The following is a 15852-nucleotide window of genomic DNA, read 5'->3' as shown; positions in this document are numbered from 1 at the left end:
CCTGTGAGCAAACCCACAGGCATCACCCAGGCTGACCAGAGCCAGGGAGATTGCTGTGACCCTTGTTCCTTCACACATCCCTCTTCTGCCAGGGAGCATGTCTGCCCCATTGCTTTTCGTCTCGGTCCAAGTTCAGGCAGCTCCCAGGTCTTCTGAGGACCTAGAGTTTCCTGCTGATAGAAGTCCTGTTAAAATAGAAACACTGGTTAGGAGCAAAGCTCATAAATTGCTTCTGGCCTGTGTGTGAATTGCTTGCAACTATCAGGGTCAAGCAAGGAACTGAATCTGTTCATTCATTCAGTGGCGGGGGCTGCAGGCTTTGCTGCTGGGAGCCGGGAAAGGGAGTGACACTTGTAGGGTCTGGGCTTTCTGGGCTTTGCTCTCAGGGACTACCACCTGTGGCTTCCTGGCTTGAGAGGCTTCCTTGCAACACCCAGGAGGGGCACATGGGAAAGTCTAAGAACCTGTGTGTGCTGGCAGCCCCCTGCAATGGAGAGCACCTCCTGGGGAGTCTCCCTTTCCCTGCCCAAGTGTGGGCTGACCAGGGAGAGTTTCCTCCTTGTCATTCCATGGGAACAGTGACTGCTTTTGCTTCCTGGTTTTTCCATAGGAACCGGGAAAACTCACTCCATAAACAATATCCCGCAGGGGTGGAAGGAAAGCAGGGCTGTCCAGCCCTTTCCCTTCCCACGCTGGTGGTGGATAGCTCTTCAGGGACTAGAGCAGGGTTACAGTGAGTTCTCCATGGGGGTCAGTATGTGCAAGTACATGCATATGTGTGTGTCTGCAGGCACGGGTGCATGTGCTTCTGGTTCTGCGTGTGCACGCACATGCACGCTTCGTGGGGAAATAGCTGGGGGAAAATCTATTGTCAGTTTTAAAGAGAGGAAGATATGGTCCCTTGCATTTTTCATCTGGTAGCATGAACTGTTCCTGGGCATGAGAACCAGGTTAGCTAATTAAATGTTCCTGCTTCTGCAGTCTGAGCAGCATACTGTGAATCCCCTGTCATCTCCATGCCTGGTGTTCCTGGAGCCATGCAGAGCCCCCTTCTGCTACAGCACTAAGCTCTGGGACTGTAGTTTGAACTTCTCCCCTCTCAGGTTCCTCTGCCAGGCAGGGTGTGGGATACCCCATGGCGAGCCTGTCCTTTCAGTGGCTGTAGCAAATCTGTAGGGTTTGAAAGGAGTCATGCTTTGCTGCTGAGGGCACAGGGCTGAGAACCGGAGTGTGCCTCCCTCCCTGGCTCTGCTGTTGAGACCCTTTGGCAACTGCTATGGATCATGGCTGTGCCTGGTGACACCCAGTGCTGGGCCTTGCTGACTGCTTTTCTCTACCCCTTTGTGCAGGCGCTGGACATGGACACAGAGGATGACCCCTTGTTACAGGACGCCTGGCTGGATGAGGAAGATGAAGAGGTAGCCTTCAGCTCCTGGAAGAGGCGGGAGGGTGCTCTGTTGTGTGGGAAAAGCCCATGCAGAGTCAGGCCCCTGCGTGTTACGCTGCCCACGTCTGGCTTCTGGAATATTGTTGGCTGGATATTTACCAACCCGTACTGTGCTGGCTTAATCCTTTTCCTGGGCTGTGCCATCCCAGCTGTGCTTGCTGTTGTCATGTTCCTCCACTACCCAGCCCTGGATATTGACATCTCTTACAATGCTTTTGAGATCCGCAACCACGAGTCCTCTCAGCGCTTTGATGCACTTGCCTTGGCCCTCAAGTCCCAGTTTGGGTCATGGGGGAGGAACCGCCGGGACCTGGCTGACTTCACCTCTGAAACCCTGCAGAGGCTCATCTTTGAGCAGCTCCAGCAGCTTCACCTCAATGCTTCCCGTCTTGGGGTCAGCACGCGGGTCAAACGCAGCACCCCAGAGGGCAGGACGAGTTCCCCCAAGCCCCATGCCCACCTGAACACAGGAAACCGGACTTCCCGAGTTGGGAGGGGTGCCCCACGCTGGGACTACTCCAGCACTTACATCAGCGCCAACACACAGACACATGCCCACTGGCGCATCGAGCTCATTTTTCTGGCTAGGGGGGACTCTGAAAACAACATCTTCACCACTGAGCGCCTAGTTACCATCCATGAGGTCGAGCGCAAGATCATGGACCACCCTCGCTTCCGGGAGTTCTGCTGGAAGCCCCACGAGGTCTTGAAGGACCTGCCTCTGGGCTCTTATTCCTACTGCTCCCCTCCCAGCTCCCTCATGACCTACTTTTTCCCCACTGAGAGAGGAGGGAAGATTTACTATGATGGCATGGGACAAGACCTTGCTGACATCCAAGGTGAGCTGAGGGCCGTGGGTGAGGGCTGGCATGTTTAAGGCATGCATCTCCTGCAAGTTCAGGCAATCACTTACTGGTGTGCAGCTAAGAGGGGTGACTGCCTTGTGCAGAGAGGAAGATGCTGAGAGGAATCTTCTTTTCTGCGCTAGGGCCACTCTTCTACCCTTTCAGCAAAGCCTCTGCAACCCCAGTTGTGGGTCACACAGGCCCCAACAGGTGAGCGAGGGGGACAAATGAGGGGAAGTTCTGCATTGTACGGATGCCTTCTACTGACCCTTGTCCCCTGTGAAAGACTGTGGTTGACTAGAGGAATGTCAAGTCTTGGACAGACAGTAGAGATGAGCTTCCCTGCACCATGGAGCAGATGAAAGAGGTCTGTGGGCTGCTCTGGAGCTTGAAAGGCAGCTTGTGAGTCACCAACTGGAAAGGCTTCTATATGGAGAGGAGGAGGAAGGCCCTGCCTCCTCCTCCCAGCTCTGTACCCTGTACTATGCCCTTCTGGCAGAGCAGAGGCTCTGGATGGTGAAAGAGAGGTGAATCATAAGGAGTCTGTGGGTGCGATGTGGCTGTGGGATGAAGCCTCCATCTGTCTCTCAAGCACAGGCTGCAGATGATGGCTGTCCAGGAGCCATAGAGGGAGCAGGCAAAAAATTAACTCCATCTGCTCCAGTGTGAGTAACAGTTCTGCTACCAAAACAGGAACAAGCATGGTTTCTGGGTCTTTCTGGCATGAACTCAAGGGAACTTGGATTTTGGAGGTAGACAGGCCGTGTGTCTTACTCAGAACTAGCTGAGTGCCTCCATCTCTGCATCCCTCACACCATCGGATGGCAGAGATACCAGGTCACAGCAGAGCCAGGATTCCTCATCTTCCATGGGCATTGTTTGGCTCTTGTGCTTCCCAGTGTAATGGAGCAAATATTGGCCCAATGTACGACAACTAAGTGCACCCAGCAGTGGGAGTATTGATGGGGATGTTGTGTGCATTGCTGCTTGGGGGAGCTGTAGTTCAGATCACAGTTGGGTGGAAGATGCGTCCTTGATGGGGAACTGCATGTAGGCCATATCGCAAGCAGAGTCACAGAGCAGAAGTGGAACGTGAGTCTTTGCAATCCAGCTTTCCCCAGCCCCCCACGCTCTCTGCAAGGCAACAGCAGTTAGCATCACTGATGAAAGACAGGATCACTCCCAGTTTCCCTTTGTCAGACTAGACCCTGAGCCTTACCAAGTCAACTAAGGAGGACCTAACAAAAGTGGCACTGCTTTTTCCCACAGGGTCCCTGGAGCTGGCCATGACTCACCCTGAATTCTACTGGTATGTGGATGAGGGCTTGTCTGCTGAGAACATGAAAAGCTCCCTGCTGCGGAGTGAAATCCTCTTTGGGGCACCACTGCCGAACTACTACTCGGTGGAGGACCGCTGGGAGGAGCAGCGCCGCAAGTTCCAGAACTTTGTCATCACCTACGTGGCCATGCTGGCCAAGCAATCCACAAGGTGAGGGTCTGTGCAGATAGGGCAGGTGCCTTGCTGGGAGTGGGCGAGAGCACGGAAAGGCAGAGGTTGGAGAGATGGTGCTTTCTGTTGGACTAAAGGAGTAGATGGAATAGGCCCTTCAGGGTGTAAAAGTTCTGTCTTAAGGTTTACGCAGGGCAGACATGCCTGCTCTGCTCCGATAGCCGTGCAGCATTCAGTCTCACCTGGAAGGCACAGAAGGCTTGGTGTGCCAGCTCAGACTGCTGGTCAGTCTCAAACAGTGGCCATGGTGTAATGCTCCAGACGAAGGAGAAAAAGCATCTCCTTTGAAGTTGGGCTCACGCACAGTGCTGTGAATGAGGGTGGGGAGCATATGGCAGAAAACCACTCATATGCTTCCCTTTAATGCCACTTCCTACTGCAGCAACACGCCAGAGACATCAGTAGAGACAATGAAAGGGACCCAAAAATTGAATTCAGTGCCTGCCTTTCCACTCAGCCCCTGTCTGGCATTGGATCTGTTTGCTTCCATCTCACAAGTCCAATTCCACTGGCTCCAACAGAGCTGCTTCTCTGCCTTCCTGGTCTGAATTTGGCCCCAATTGGTCTGATGCAGGGGGAGAAATGGTCCTTACTCAAGGCATCAGCCTGCGCATCTGATTCTGCTTTTGCTCATGCCAGTGTAATTCCTTCCAGAAGTGTTTGCTCTTTGTACAGAGAGATGGGGAGGGGAGTTTCAGGGCAGGATAAGTTTCAGGAAATGCAGGCTTTTTTTACTGCCAGGTCTGTATGACTTTGGTTGAATAGGGCTTTGCTCAGTGCTGGTGAGAGGGAGATGGTAAAATAGAGTGAAAAGGGCTAAAAAAGTAGCCCAGTATCCAGACAGCTGAGGGAAGGCATTGAGTCCCAGTGTACCTTCTCAGTCTCCAGCTCTCTAGTGCTCTGAATCTCAATAGCTCCCAGAATGAAGGGATACAAGTTGTCAAAAGCAGAGTGAAATGCAGCCAGCCCTTGTCAGCCCTGAAAGCAGGCAGCCACAGGGCGTTGTCACAATGGGCTGGCAGAGTGGGTTGCAGTTATGGGAAGCTGAAAGAGAATTGCGGCCAAGGCTCGGTTCTGAAGCTTGGATTCCTGATAGCCTCCTATGGTGTAGTGTTATTGTACTCCTGGTTAAATTATCTTGGATTACTTCCGCTCAAAGCCTGCTTCCAGAAGCAGAAGCTGGTAAATCATACGGTTTCTGATAAGCTCTCACTCTGCCTGCATCTGCTGGTTATTACCTTTGTGCTTAATATAATAAGCAATGATTAGGATTCCAGATGGAATTGGCTTTGGAGGCTTCAGGAGCTGTTTGCTGACAGCAAGAAGTCTATTAGTGCCAAAGACCCACCATGCACTGGAGGAATTTTAAAAATATTAGACGTGCTCTTTTATTTTTCTCCCTTCGTGTGTGAACTTCACCTCCAGCAGCAACCTTGTTGAACCTGCTCTCACCACTCTGAGCTGTTTCCTCAGAGAATTGCCAAGTTTATTAGAGCAGTGACGTCCTTTGGCTCTGGGGGAGACATTGTGCTTTGTTAAATCCCCTGCTTTGTTAAATCCCCTGGCTCTGCTCCCTTTACACTCAACTCTGCCTACTCCTCTTCCTTCCCTTATATCTTCCCACCCTAGCAAAGTCCAGGTGCTGTATGGAGGGACGGATTTGTTTGACTATGAAGTGAGGAGGACCTTCAACAATGACATGTTGCTGGCCTTCATCAGCAGTAGCTGCATAGCTGTCTTGGTCTACATCCTTACCTCCTGCTCAGGTAGGCTGCAGTCACGGCTGCCCTGCTCTCACACAAAGCCAAATATGCCGTGACTCCCTGTGTCTGTGCAAGCCCCAGGAGAGGCTCTGATGCCCTGACACCAGCCTAACTTTGTGGCACAGCAGCGTGCAGAAGGTCATGAGAGTCTGGTTCTCCAGAGCAGAGATCTGTGGCCAGGATGGGGGGAAGGCTCACAGAAGAACAGGGATAAAATGCAAATTCCCATCTTACTAATGCTGGTATAAAGCTGATATAATTTCATGGATGGGCCTCATGGGAAGGGGTCTGGAAGCAGTACTCTTGCAGCCCTGAGCTATTCTCTGTCACCAACACACTCCTGGGAACCAGTATTCCGACAGGGCAGGTGGGAGGTGTCTGTTCTCGCAGGGGGCAGCCAGCAGTACTATTTTTTCCATGTTCTTTCCTCCTGTAGTGTTCCTGTCATTCTTTGGCATTGCCAGTATTGGGCTAAGCTGCCTGGTGGCTCTGTTCCTGTACCACGTCGTATTTGGGATCCAGTACCTGGGTATACTCAATGGTGTGGCTGCCTTTGTCATTGTGGGGATTGGTAAGCACCTCCTTACTCAAAACCTACCTGTGCTGCCTTGCCATAACTCCTGCCTGCAGGATAGAGAAAGGTGATGGTGGCAAATGCAGATTGAATTTTCAAGCCCTTTCCCTCCATTACCTGTAAGTGAAATATTTGCAGGTGAGATGTTGAGGAGAAATTAGACTTTTAGCATGTGTCCCTACTGTGAGCAAAATATCAAAATCTTCCCCCTCTTTTCCCAGGGGTTGATGATGTTTTTGTTTTCATCAACACCTACCGCCAAGCCACCCACCTCAAGGACCTGCGACTTCGCATGATCCATACTATCCAGACAGCAGGGAAGGCCACCTTCTTCACTTCCCTGACCACGGCTGCAGCATATGCTGCCAACATCTTCTCTCAGGTATACTGCAGCTTTGGGATTTGGGGCTTTCTGTTTCTGCCAGAGGCCCTAATAGAGAGGGAAGCTGCCAGCACCATCTTTCTGCCCTCTCCTCCAGCACAGTGGCATGCTGCACTTGCTTGCCCTAGAGGGCTGTCCCTTACCTGCTCTAAGGCAGTGGACGCTCTCCCTGTATCGGCATCCAAGGCAATATTTCCTGTGCCATTGATCAGCTCAGCTCTGTACCTACCAGGTTTGCTGACTACCATGACTGAGGTCAGCATGTGCTATTCTCAGGTTCCTCCAGATATCTCTTTCTTGATGTCTGTTCACGTCTCCTGCCCCAGTTGATCCCAACTCCATGTTCTCTCTCTTCATGTAGATCCCAGCCGTGCATGACTTTGGACTCTTCATGTCGCTGATTGTGTCCTGCTGCTGGGTAGCTGTGCTCTTCACCATGCCAGCTGCTCTTGGAATATGGACCCTTTATGTGTCCCCACTAGAGAGCTCCTGCCAAACCAGGTGAGCCCTGGAGCCTCCTTGTGTGAGTGCAAAGTTGTTGTGGAACTCATGGCCAAGGCAGTGTGCAAATCCCTGCCCTATCCTCTCAGTTATCCTCATCCTTCTCAGTTATCCTCATCCCCCGCAGGCAGCTTGGCTTCGCCATTCCCTGTTAGTCTCTAACAGAAAGGAAATTTAACTTCTGCCATTCCAGATTGGGGCACAATGGAAGGGCCAGTTCCCAGTCTTATTCCCTCTGGTGTATGCGCAGGTTCCTCCCAGGAGCCAGACTCTGCAGTGCCAGTCATACCTCTTTGTTGAATCCCACAGAGTATTGGAGCCATTTGTGTCCTCAGAACACTTATTGCACAGCTAAATCCTCAAGCTGTGGAGACACAGGCCCTGCGAGGCAGACAGATCAACATTGCTCCTGCCCATGAGTACAAGCAGTGCATGCAGATTTGTATTTGAAAGTCAGCACATTTCCCCTTCCCCTGCTCTTTAGCAGTGCAGATGACCTGGCCTGATTTAATTCATTAGCAGGGAGATGAACTGCTGAAAGTTCCGTCACTCAGCGCCCAGTGTTCATGGCTCAGCCCTGCTCTGGGTACCCAGCCCAGCCTGCTACTGCTTTGCTGTAGCAGCTCAGCCCCTGAGCGCTCAGCACTTAGCAACTCAGCCCCTGACCTCTCAGCACTTAGCAATGGAAATGGCTCATGGCACTGCCTGTTGTCCTTCCAAGTAATTGGAGCAGGCTGTTGCTGCTCTCCTTGTCACTGAAGGAGCCAACTGGTAACTCTTTGCAGGGTATGTGGCTTAAAACTCATGCCTTTGTCTCCTTCCCTGCTCCAATCCAGCTGTAGTCAGAAGTGCACCAAAAAGAGTGCCTTGCACCTGGCTGAAGACCTCTTCATTGCTTCAGAGGCCACGTCCAGAGTAGGCAGAGAGACACTTCCCTATCTCGATGATGACATCCCACTGCTCAGTGTGGAGGAGGAGCCCGGTATGTGCCTGTTGTGTAGTGCCTTCAGGGGGACCACACTGCCCTGTTCATCCTGCACTGTCACTGGTCCGTGCCTCAGTTTCCGTACTTTTAAGCTGGAGATGGTGCTGTCACAGGAGGTTGTAGGAGTCTGAACTCACTAATGGTTGTAAATTGCTTTGAGGTCTTCAGTGGGTGTTGATACATGCTTTCTAACTACTTTGCTAATCCTTTTGGGTCTAATGTGGATTGTACTTTCTGGCTGGAATCGCTGATTGCAACATGGATGTAGCCATGAAACATCTAATCCATAGCACCAGGGCAGCTCACCTTTGAGTAAAGAGTTTTCACCTCTTCCCTGCCATTCAGAGTGCTGCATTTGAGAAGCAGGCGAGAGAACACTTTATTATTCTCCAGCATCACCTCCTCAGATCATGTCCTCTGTCACAGCAAGAAGAGGGCAATGACTTGCCTTTGACCACATAATCAATCTAGAAAAAGAGCCCAGAAATTCCCTATCTCTTATTAGCAGGATATAATCCTTCTAGCCCTGATCAAAGATAAGGGTGCTTACGGGGGTCATGCTCTGTTGTACTTGGCTTTTAAAACTTGCTGGGATCTCCTTTCTTTTAAAACCTACAACAGGAGTGGTCTGGGCAGTGAGTAGCCTTCAGGTCTAGCAGCAAACTGGAACTGGAGGCAAATGGATCAATGGCTGGGAGCCCATCAATCCCACAGCGGTATGCAGACCCCCTCCCTGCAGAGTAGGCTCTGAGCTGCCTTTGATAGGCAGACAACTAAGCTTTGGCACTGCAAGAGCTGTCTCCTTAGTATGCTAGAGCCACATGCAATGGTAATATATGGAAATAACTCCTTCCCTTCCCTTGAGCAGAGTAAACAACAGGATTCTTTTCTCCAGGGGCCCCTGGGCATCAGGTAACTTGTGAAGAAGCAAAGCAGCTTGTTCCAGTTGGTGACCAAGCATGGTTTGTCGGTCAGCTGTACAGCATGCCAGGCGCACTTTGACCCTGCTACAGCAAGTGCCCACTTCTCACCTGTAGACGAGAGGGCAGTTCCTTAGGCATCCCTGAGCTGGGGTAAAGAGATCAAATAGGAGTCAGGAACAGTCAGCTGTGTGTAATTACCTGCAAGCCATACTTAGTGGGACAGGGACAAATTTTGCTTGGCCCAAGAAACGTGCAGTGTCCCTGTGACCATATGGACAATGTTAGTGGGATCTGGCAAAGGAAGAATAGCCTGAAGCATAGGCTTTGGACTGAACTATGGATTTAGAAGTGTAGCTGTCACATGGCAGTGACTTGGAAAAGATGCTTTCTATGACATCCTGGGCAAGTCACTGCCTCTGCCTGGGTCTTACTCCATCTCCTTAGCTTGAGTGAGTTGTACAGCACCTTGCAGATTTTGTAAAGGAGAGCAGAAACTGAGAGAGACACTCATGACACTCAGCACTGAGACTGCCTTTGATTTCTCTCTCTTTCTAGTCTCCCTGGAAATGGGGGATGTCCCCTTGGTATCTGTGGTGCCGGAAAATCTGCAGCTCCCTCCAGAGAAGAGCAACCGGGGTCACTTGATAACTCATCTGCAGGAGCTGCTGGAACACTGGGTGCTGTGGTCTGCAGTGAAGAGCAGATGGGTGATTGTGGGTAAGGAAGGGGGGGGGGGTATTCCATCTGCATGGATTTTAGAGGGTTTGACAGCATCTCAATCAGTCCCCAAGCCTAGATTTTTAGTGACAAGAGATTGAGAAAAGGGACATAATAGATGGCTTCTAACTCAGTCCCTAAGGGAACTGCATGAGGAACTCTAAGACTTTTCCATCCCTCTCCTTTCACTGAGATCTGAAATGGCAAGTCCTGATGGGGTTATCCAGGCATGGGGGTCATTACAAGAAAGCCCAGCTGCCAGTGTGGTTTTGGGGCTGTTCCTTTTTCCTGTTGAAAATACCATCTTTCTGCCACACCCCTGCTGTCTAAGTCCTAAGTGCAAGATGCATGTAGGGTCCCACACACTTACCTGGGCTTCTCCTTGCAGGGCTCTTTCTCTTTGTTTTGCTCCTGTCCATATTCTTCGCTAGCCGCCTCCATCCAGCTAGCCGTGCTCCAGTCTTGTTCCGGCCAGACACTAACATCCAGGTGCTGCTAGACCTGAAATACAACCTGAGTGCTGAAGGCATCTCCTGCATTACCTGCTCAGGTGAGAGTGCTGGTCCCCAGACCACGGGGGATGCAGCCTGGCCTAAGCCCTGGGCTGGAGGAGCCTAAACATCAGGTAGAGGCCGACGTTGTTTGAATGTCTCATTGGACATTGGATGGACCCCATTGAAGGGAGGCGCACTTTGGGAGTGGGATGGTTGAGTTGCCTGTAGGAGTGGAGTATTTTGAAAAGTATTTCCTCCTTTAGCCAGGAACTGCCTGAGTGTTTCTGCTGGAGCAATTCCTTTATAGTCCATGAAAATTGACTACTTTTACTCAAAAGTGCTGGTCACATGCCAGTGACCAGCTGGGGTTCTGTGGCTCTGAGGGTTTGGTGTTCAATAGCAGAGTCTGTGGAGTGCGCAGGGCTGGTGGGTCTCTTGTCATGCCATTAACTCTTTCCTCCCTGACTAACCTTGTGGGACAGGTTTGTTTCAGGAAAAGCCCCACAGTTTGCAGAACAACGTCCGAACATCCTTGGAAAAAAAGAAGAGGGGCTCAGGGTCAACTTGGGGAAGCAAAGGGAGCATAAGTGATACAGGGCAGCAAGGTAAGTGGGGCATGATGACTGCGACCACATTTGGGTCCAGGACCCTCTCTCAGGTAAAAACTAAATCATATGATCTCTGAATAGCTGGTGGGAAACAAGTCTCTTCAGACCCTGTCCCACTGAGCCCTAGCTTGCTGCTGGATGTAAGGGGCATCATTACAATCCCCCTTCCCCTGAATGCCTACTGTCCTCTAGGACATGGTCCTATAACCCAGGTGACAGTACAGTCTAGTGACAAACCCCTCTGGTCTGCCTGGTCTGAGTACAGGGCTAGGAGCTCAGAGCTTTTGCATCCCGGTCCTGTGTCACAACCTTGTTGGCAGGCTGTGAGGAGAGTAAATTCACCCTGCTTTGCAAGGGATTTTGAGGATAAAAGAGTTATTGGGCCAGGTCCTGAGATGACATGAATCAATAAGCCATCAGGAATTACTGCAGCTCAGTGAAAACCTTTGAAAGGTGTGCTGTGCTGCTAGAAGGCAGAGGCTGTGCTTGCTGCCCCAGAGGAGACAGCAGACCAGAAGAACCCTCCTTTGCTGCTGCCCATGTCTGTAGGATTTGCTGATTGAGAAGTACCACTAACCCTCATGCCCTCTGTTTTCTTCAGATCTCCAGGGGACCGTGTATATCTCCAAGTCCAGAAGCAAGGGAAGGCCAGCCATCTACAGATTCTCGCTCAATGCCAGTGTCCCTGCCCCCTGGCAGATGGTGTCACCGGGAGACGGGGAGGTGCCTTCATTCCAGGTGAGTCAGTCCAGGGATGTTGGACCCCTCTATCAAGAGTGCAGCACTCAACAGGTGAGCACAAGAGCCTCCTCCTGTTTCTCCACAGGGTCCTAGGTAGCTCAGGATAAAATTTGCAGGGCATTGCAGTAAGGTAGCTAACACGGAGGGCATTGTGCCTGGCATCGTTAGAGATTACGCCTGGCAGTGCCACAATACTTATCTGTTGGTGTCAGCAATGGGAGCAGAAGTGTGGGTGTCTGTGGAGATCAGATGAGGCCTGGCATCATCGGCTGAGCTCATTCTAGTAGAAACTGCTACTGAGACAGCTGGATTCCCACTACCTCCTTCTGTCCATCCACAGACACAGGCCATATTGGACACACACCCCCAGGGGGACTTGCTTTCAGCTGTCCCTCACCCTGGACAGAGCAGCCACCATTCAGCCTAGACCACAGAGAATGGGGGTGGTGAGGGGCCCCATCACACACTGGCCAACCCTGGGAAGGAGGCAGGCTGGGGGCTGGCTGGGTTTGTGCCTGCAGTGCTCATTCTGTGTGGCTGTGCCAGTGCTCAGGGAGGAGGGGAGTGTGTGATGCTAATGTGCAACAGGCTGCAACCCTGTGGAGTTAAGTGTCTGTTTTCATTAATCCATTGCTTAGGTGTATAGAGTGCCTTTCGGTAACTTCACCAGGAAGCTGACAGCTTGTGTGTCCACAGTAGGGCTGCTTAAGCAGACGAGCCCCAGGAAGTGGATGATGACCACCTTGTCCTGTGACACCAAGAGAGGCTGGAAGTTCGACTTCAGTTTCTACGTGGCCGCCAAGGAGCAGCAGCGAACACGGTAACCTTCCAAAACCAACTCAAGGCCAGGCAGCAAAACCAGCACAGCTGAGTGGCTGATACGGGATGCCTAATGTCCAGTGCCAGTCTTGCCCTCAGTTGGTGACATCCATGGCCCTAGGACTTGCTTTGCTGCAAATGTGCCCTATCTTTGCAAAGTTATTTTGCAGGCCTATAGCATCATTAATGTGTCAAAGGCTTGACAGGTGCAGGACTGTGACTGAAGGCTTCTTTGGGTGGCCAAAAGACATTGCTGATCTTGGTCTTGCCCTTACCCACCTGAACTCTTGGTCTGAACAGGCAGCACAGAATATGCAATAGCTAGGGATCCAGGTCTGGAGTTGCTCACCTCTTCCTTTCCTTTTGTCCCTGAGAACATCTGTTTCCGTGTAATGCATTGGACACATCTTTATTACCTCTGATTCACCATAACAAACTTTCTTTGCTGCACAGGAAACTGTATTTTGCCCAGTCGCACAAGCCCCCTTACCATGGCCGAGTGTGTGTAGCACCTCCTGGCTGTCTTCTCAGCTCTAGCCCAGATGGACCCACCAAAGGCATCCTTTATGTTCCCAATGAGAAAGGTAAGCTGATAAGGACCTGTTCAGCCATGTCTGGCTGTCTGCGCCAGAGTGTCAGACCTTTTTTTGCCCCCTTCTGAGGTAACCAACCTTTCTTCTGTATTTGACAGCAGCACCCAAAGCAAAGCTATCGGCCACTTCTGGATTTAACCCTTGCATGAACACGGGCTGCGGGAAGCCAGCAGTGCGGCCGCTGGTAGACACGGGAGCCATGGTGTTTGTAGTGTTTGGTATCAGAGGTGTTAATCGCACAAGACGCCTGGACAACCACGTAATCGGAGACATGGTACACACATTCTGTCATGCTGGACAGGCACACTCGGGGCTGATGAGTGAAGGACGGTCTCCCTGGATGGTGTTTAGTTAATCCCCACAGCCAAGGCAGCGTGGTCCAGCGGTCTAGACAGATGGAATAGCAGAGATGGTGGTGGCATTGTGACAATCCAAAAGTACACTTCTGTTTTAGCGAATTCACAAATAATGGAGATCAGGAAGCCCTTACTGAAATCACTTCAGACTTTTCAGAAAATCCCTTTCTGAGTGCAATAGCTAACCTTCTAATTTTGAATCTAAATCTGGCTTTCCTGAGGATTTTAGAAGCAAACCCACCTTGAGCTCAGTATGAAAATCTCACTACAAATTCAAGATCCAGGGAACTGATATTCTTCTATAATTGTTTATCTTGTTATGAGATATTAACATGAAAAAATACAAATCAATTACTCTGGGGAAAGGTTACTAAATGTGACTTTTCCAGGAGCAGCTTATCTCCCAGATGTGATACCTTGACACATTCACAGCCTTTCCCTAGAAAAATTATGCTTAGCTCTGGTCACTTGGCAGATGCACTTCAGCTTTCTGCTGTTCTTCCTGCCTTCTGATTTGGGGGCACTGTGCAGAATCAGCTTTTGCCTGTTTCCTCTGGAGGGGGCAGTGCAAAATGCAGGCAGTGGAGTTGGCAGAAAGCTGGAGCTTCGTGCTGGGCACTGCTAGGGATTCCGAGCTGCTCCTTAGGGGCAGACCCTAATGGGTTTGGGCATGGCATGGTGGCTATTTATTTAACAGTGCTTCTGTCATACTGCCTGGTCTGCTTTTCTCGTGGGATTTTTTTTTTTTTTTTTTTTTTTTTTTGGGGGGCGGGGAGTGGGGAGGCACGTAGTTTCTTCCTGGATTATCTGGTGAGGCAAAGATGTCTGAGTTTTTCCACCATATAACCTGTGGTCTGTATAAGCTAGTCCCAGGCTGTGTACCAGGAGAAGACTCAGCTTCTGCCTTCTTGTGCCATTTGCTGTGTGTATGCCTCACGTGTGGTGCTCTTATTGTTGTGTCTCCTTGTGAAAGGGCAGCGTTATCTATGATGACAGCTTCGACCTCTTCAAAGAGATTGGCAATCTGTGCCGCCTCTGCAAAGCCATCGCCAGCAACACCGAGCTGGTGAAGCCAGGAGGGGCTCAGTGCCTGCCCTCTGGTAGGTAGGACTAACGCCAACCACAGAGTCCTTGGGGAGATCCTGGGTCCCTGGGTGGAGGCTGGTTCTCACCCTCCAGTCTGAGGAGTGTGGCTGCTAGGGGCTTTTAAACTTTCAGATCCCAGCTTGATGAAGCAGGGAAAGGAAAGGGAGGTACCAGTTGATGATAAATGCAGGCAGTGCAGGGAGGAGAGGTGTCTCTCAGCAGTCAGCTCTCCTGATCTGGCTGTAGCACAGCTCTGCCTGTTTCCAACTGGCTTAAGTCACAGCTTCCATCTCCATGGGCCATTCACCTCATGCTTCCATGTGTTGTGCCAACTGTTTTGGGGATGAGAAATACACAGCGAGTGGGACGAGAAGATCAAACTCTGTTCTGCAGCTCTACTTGCAGCAGTGTTTTTTTGAGCTGGGGTCCTCAACAGCAAACCAGAAAGGGTGGCTGCTTCTTGCTGCCTCCTTTTCTTCCCAAGGCAGCTTTACCCGTCTAGAACATGCCCCTGGTCATGCTTTCTGGGAGATGAGAAAGAGAAATAGTCTCTTTAACTCCAAAGACACTGGGCATATTCTTTGGGATTTAATGTGGTGAAGATAAGAACAGAACTGCATCTGTTCTTTCCAGTCATGGGTATTGCTTGTGATACACTTTCAATCTTTTGGACAAGTAAATATCTTCTTAGTAGCTCCTGAGTAACCAGCAAATCACACCTGATCTCGTGATGAGGTTACTCACTGCCCCTGTGGCTTCACACCTAACAAGTGACTGTCTCTTCCAACTTGAGAGGTCACAAGGCTGTGGAGCTGAGTCTAGGAAGTGTATATTGGCTTCAGGCCAAAAGCCAATCTCATGCCTGGAGAAAACCCCTGCCAGGCCAGGCAGACAGCTCCTCAGCGCTTGCTGTTTGTACTGCTTCCCGACGGCTGGGGACAAACAGCAGTGGTAGCGTCCTGTCCAGTGCTGATGGCACAGAGCACCCTTTCAAGCTAGCAGCAGCTGAGGGCTCTGGTGCTGAGACCTCAAGGGCTTTGGCAAGTCAGAGTTGCAAGAGGGAAGCAGCTGCTGACAAATGGGGCCTGCAACTTTCTCTTGTTTGTTTGGTTGGTTGGTTTTTTTTCCCCACCTTGCTCCAATGTGCTTCCTTTCCCTGTCCTGTCCTCCATCCCTTGCTCTTTCTTTCTCTCCAGGTTACAGCATCTCCTCCTTTCTGCAGATGTTGCACCCTGAGTGCAAGAACATCCCTGAGCCAAACCTGCTGCCTGGACAGCTCTCTCATGGGGCAGTGGGGGTGAAGGATGGGAAGGTGCAGTGGATCTCCATGGCATTTGAATCGGTGAGTACATGGCATCGTCATCTATCCTTGTGACAGTTTCTTCTTGCAACTTAGAATCATAGAATCATTAAGGTTGGAAAAGACTTCTAAGATCATCCAGTCCAACCGTCAACCCCACACTACAATGCCCACTAAATCATGTCCCTAAGCACTTCATCTACACATC

General features: G+C 50.9%; 1 protein-coding gene across 1 annotated transcript; it reads left to right on the top strand.

The window, feature by feature from the left end:
• Window positions 1-1358: 1358 nt before the first annotated feature.
• On the top strand, window positions 1359-15719 carry PTCHD2 (patched domain containing 2). The gene is made up of 16 exons (XM_009572358.1): window positions 1359-2286; window positions 3562-3781; window positions 5432-5568; window positions 6002-6136; window positions 6361-6521; window positions 6883-7022; window positions 7859-8004; window positions 9486-9647; window positions 10036-10197; window positions 10624-10746; window positions 11351-11487; window positions 12129-12310; window positions 12763-12893; window positions 13001-13176; window positions 14232-14358; window positions 15541-15719. Exons 1-16 carry the CDS (start codon window positions 1359-1361, stop codon window positions 15717-15719), a joined length of 3246 nt encoding a protein of 1081 aa, XP_009570653.1.
• The last annotated feature ends 133 nt before the right edge of the window (window positions 15720-15852 follow it).

Source organism: Fulmarus glacialis, unplaced genomic scaffold (assembly GCF_000690835.1).
Source record: "Fulmarus glacialis isolate BGI_N327 unplaced genomic scaffold, ASM69083v1 scaffold42722, whole genome shotgun sequence".
Lineage (NCBI taxonomy): Eukaryota > Metazoa > Chordata > Aves > Procellariiformes > Procellariidae > Fulmarus > Fulmarus glacialis.
Note: the sequence above shows the minus strand (reverse complement) of the source record. Positions and strands in the feature narration are given on the sequence as shown.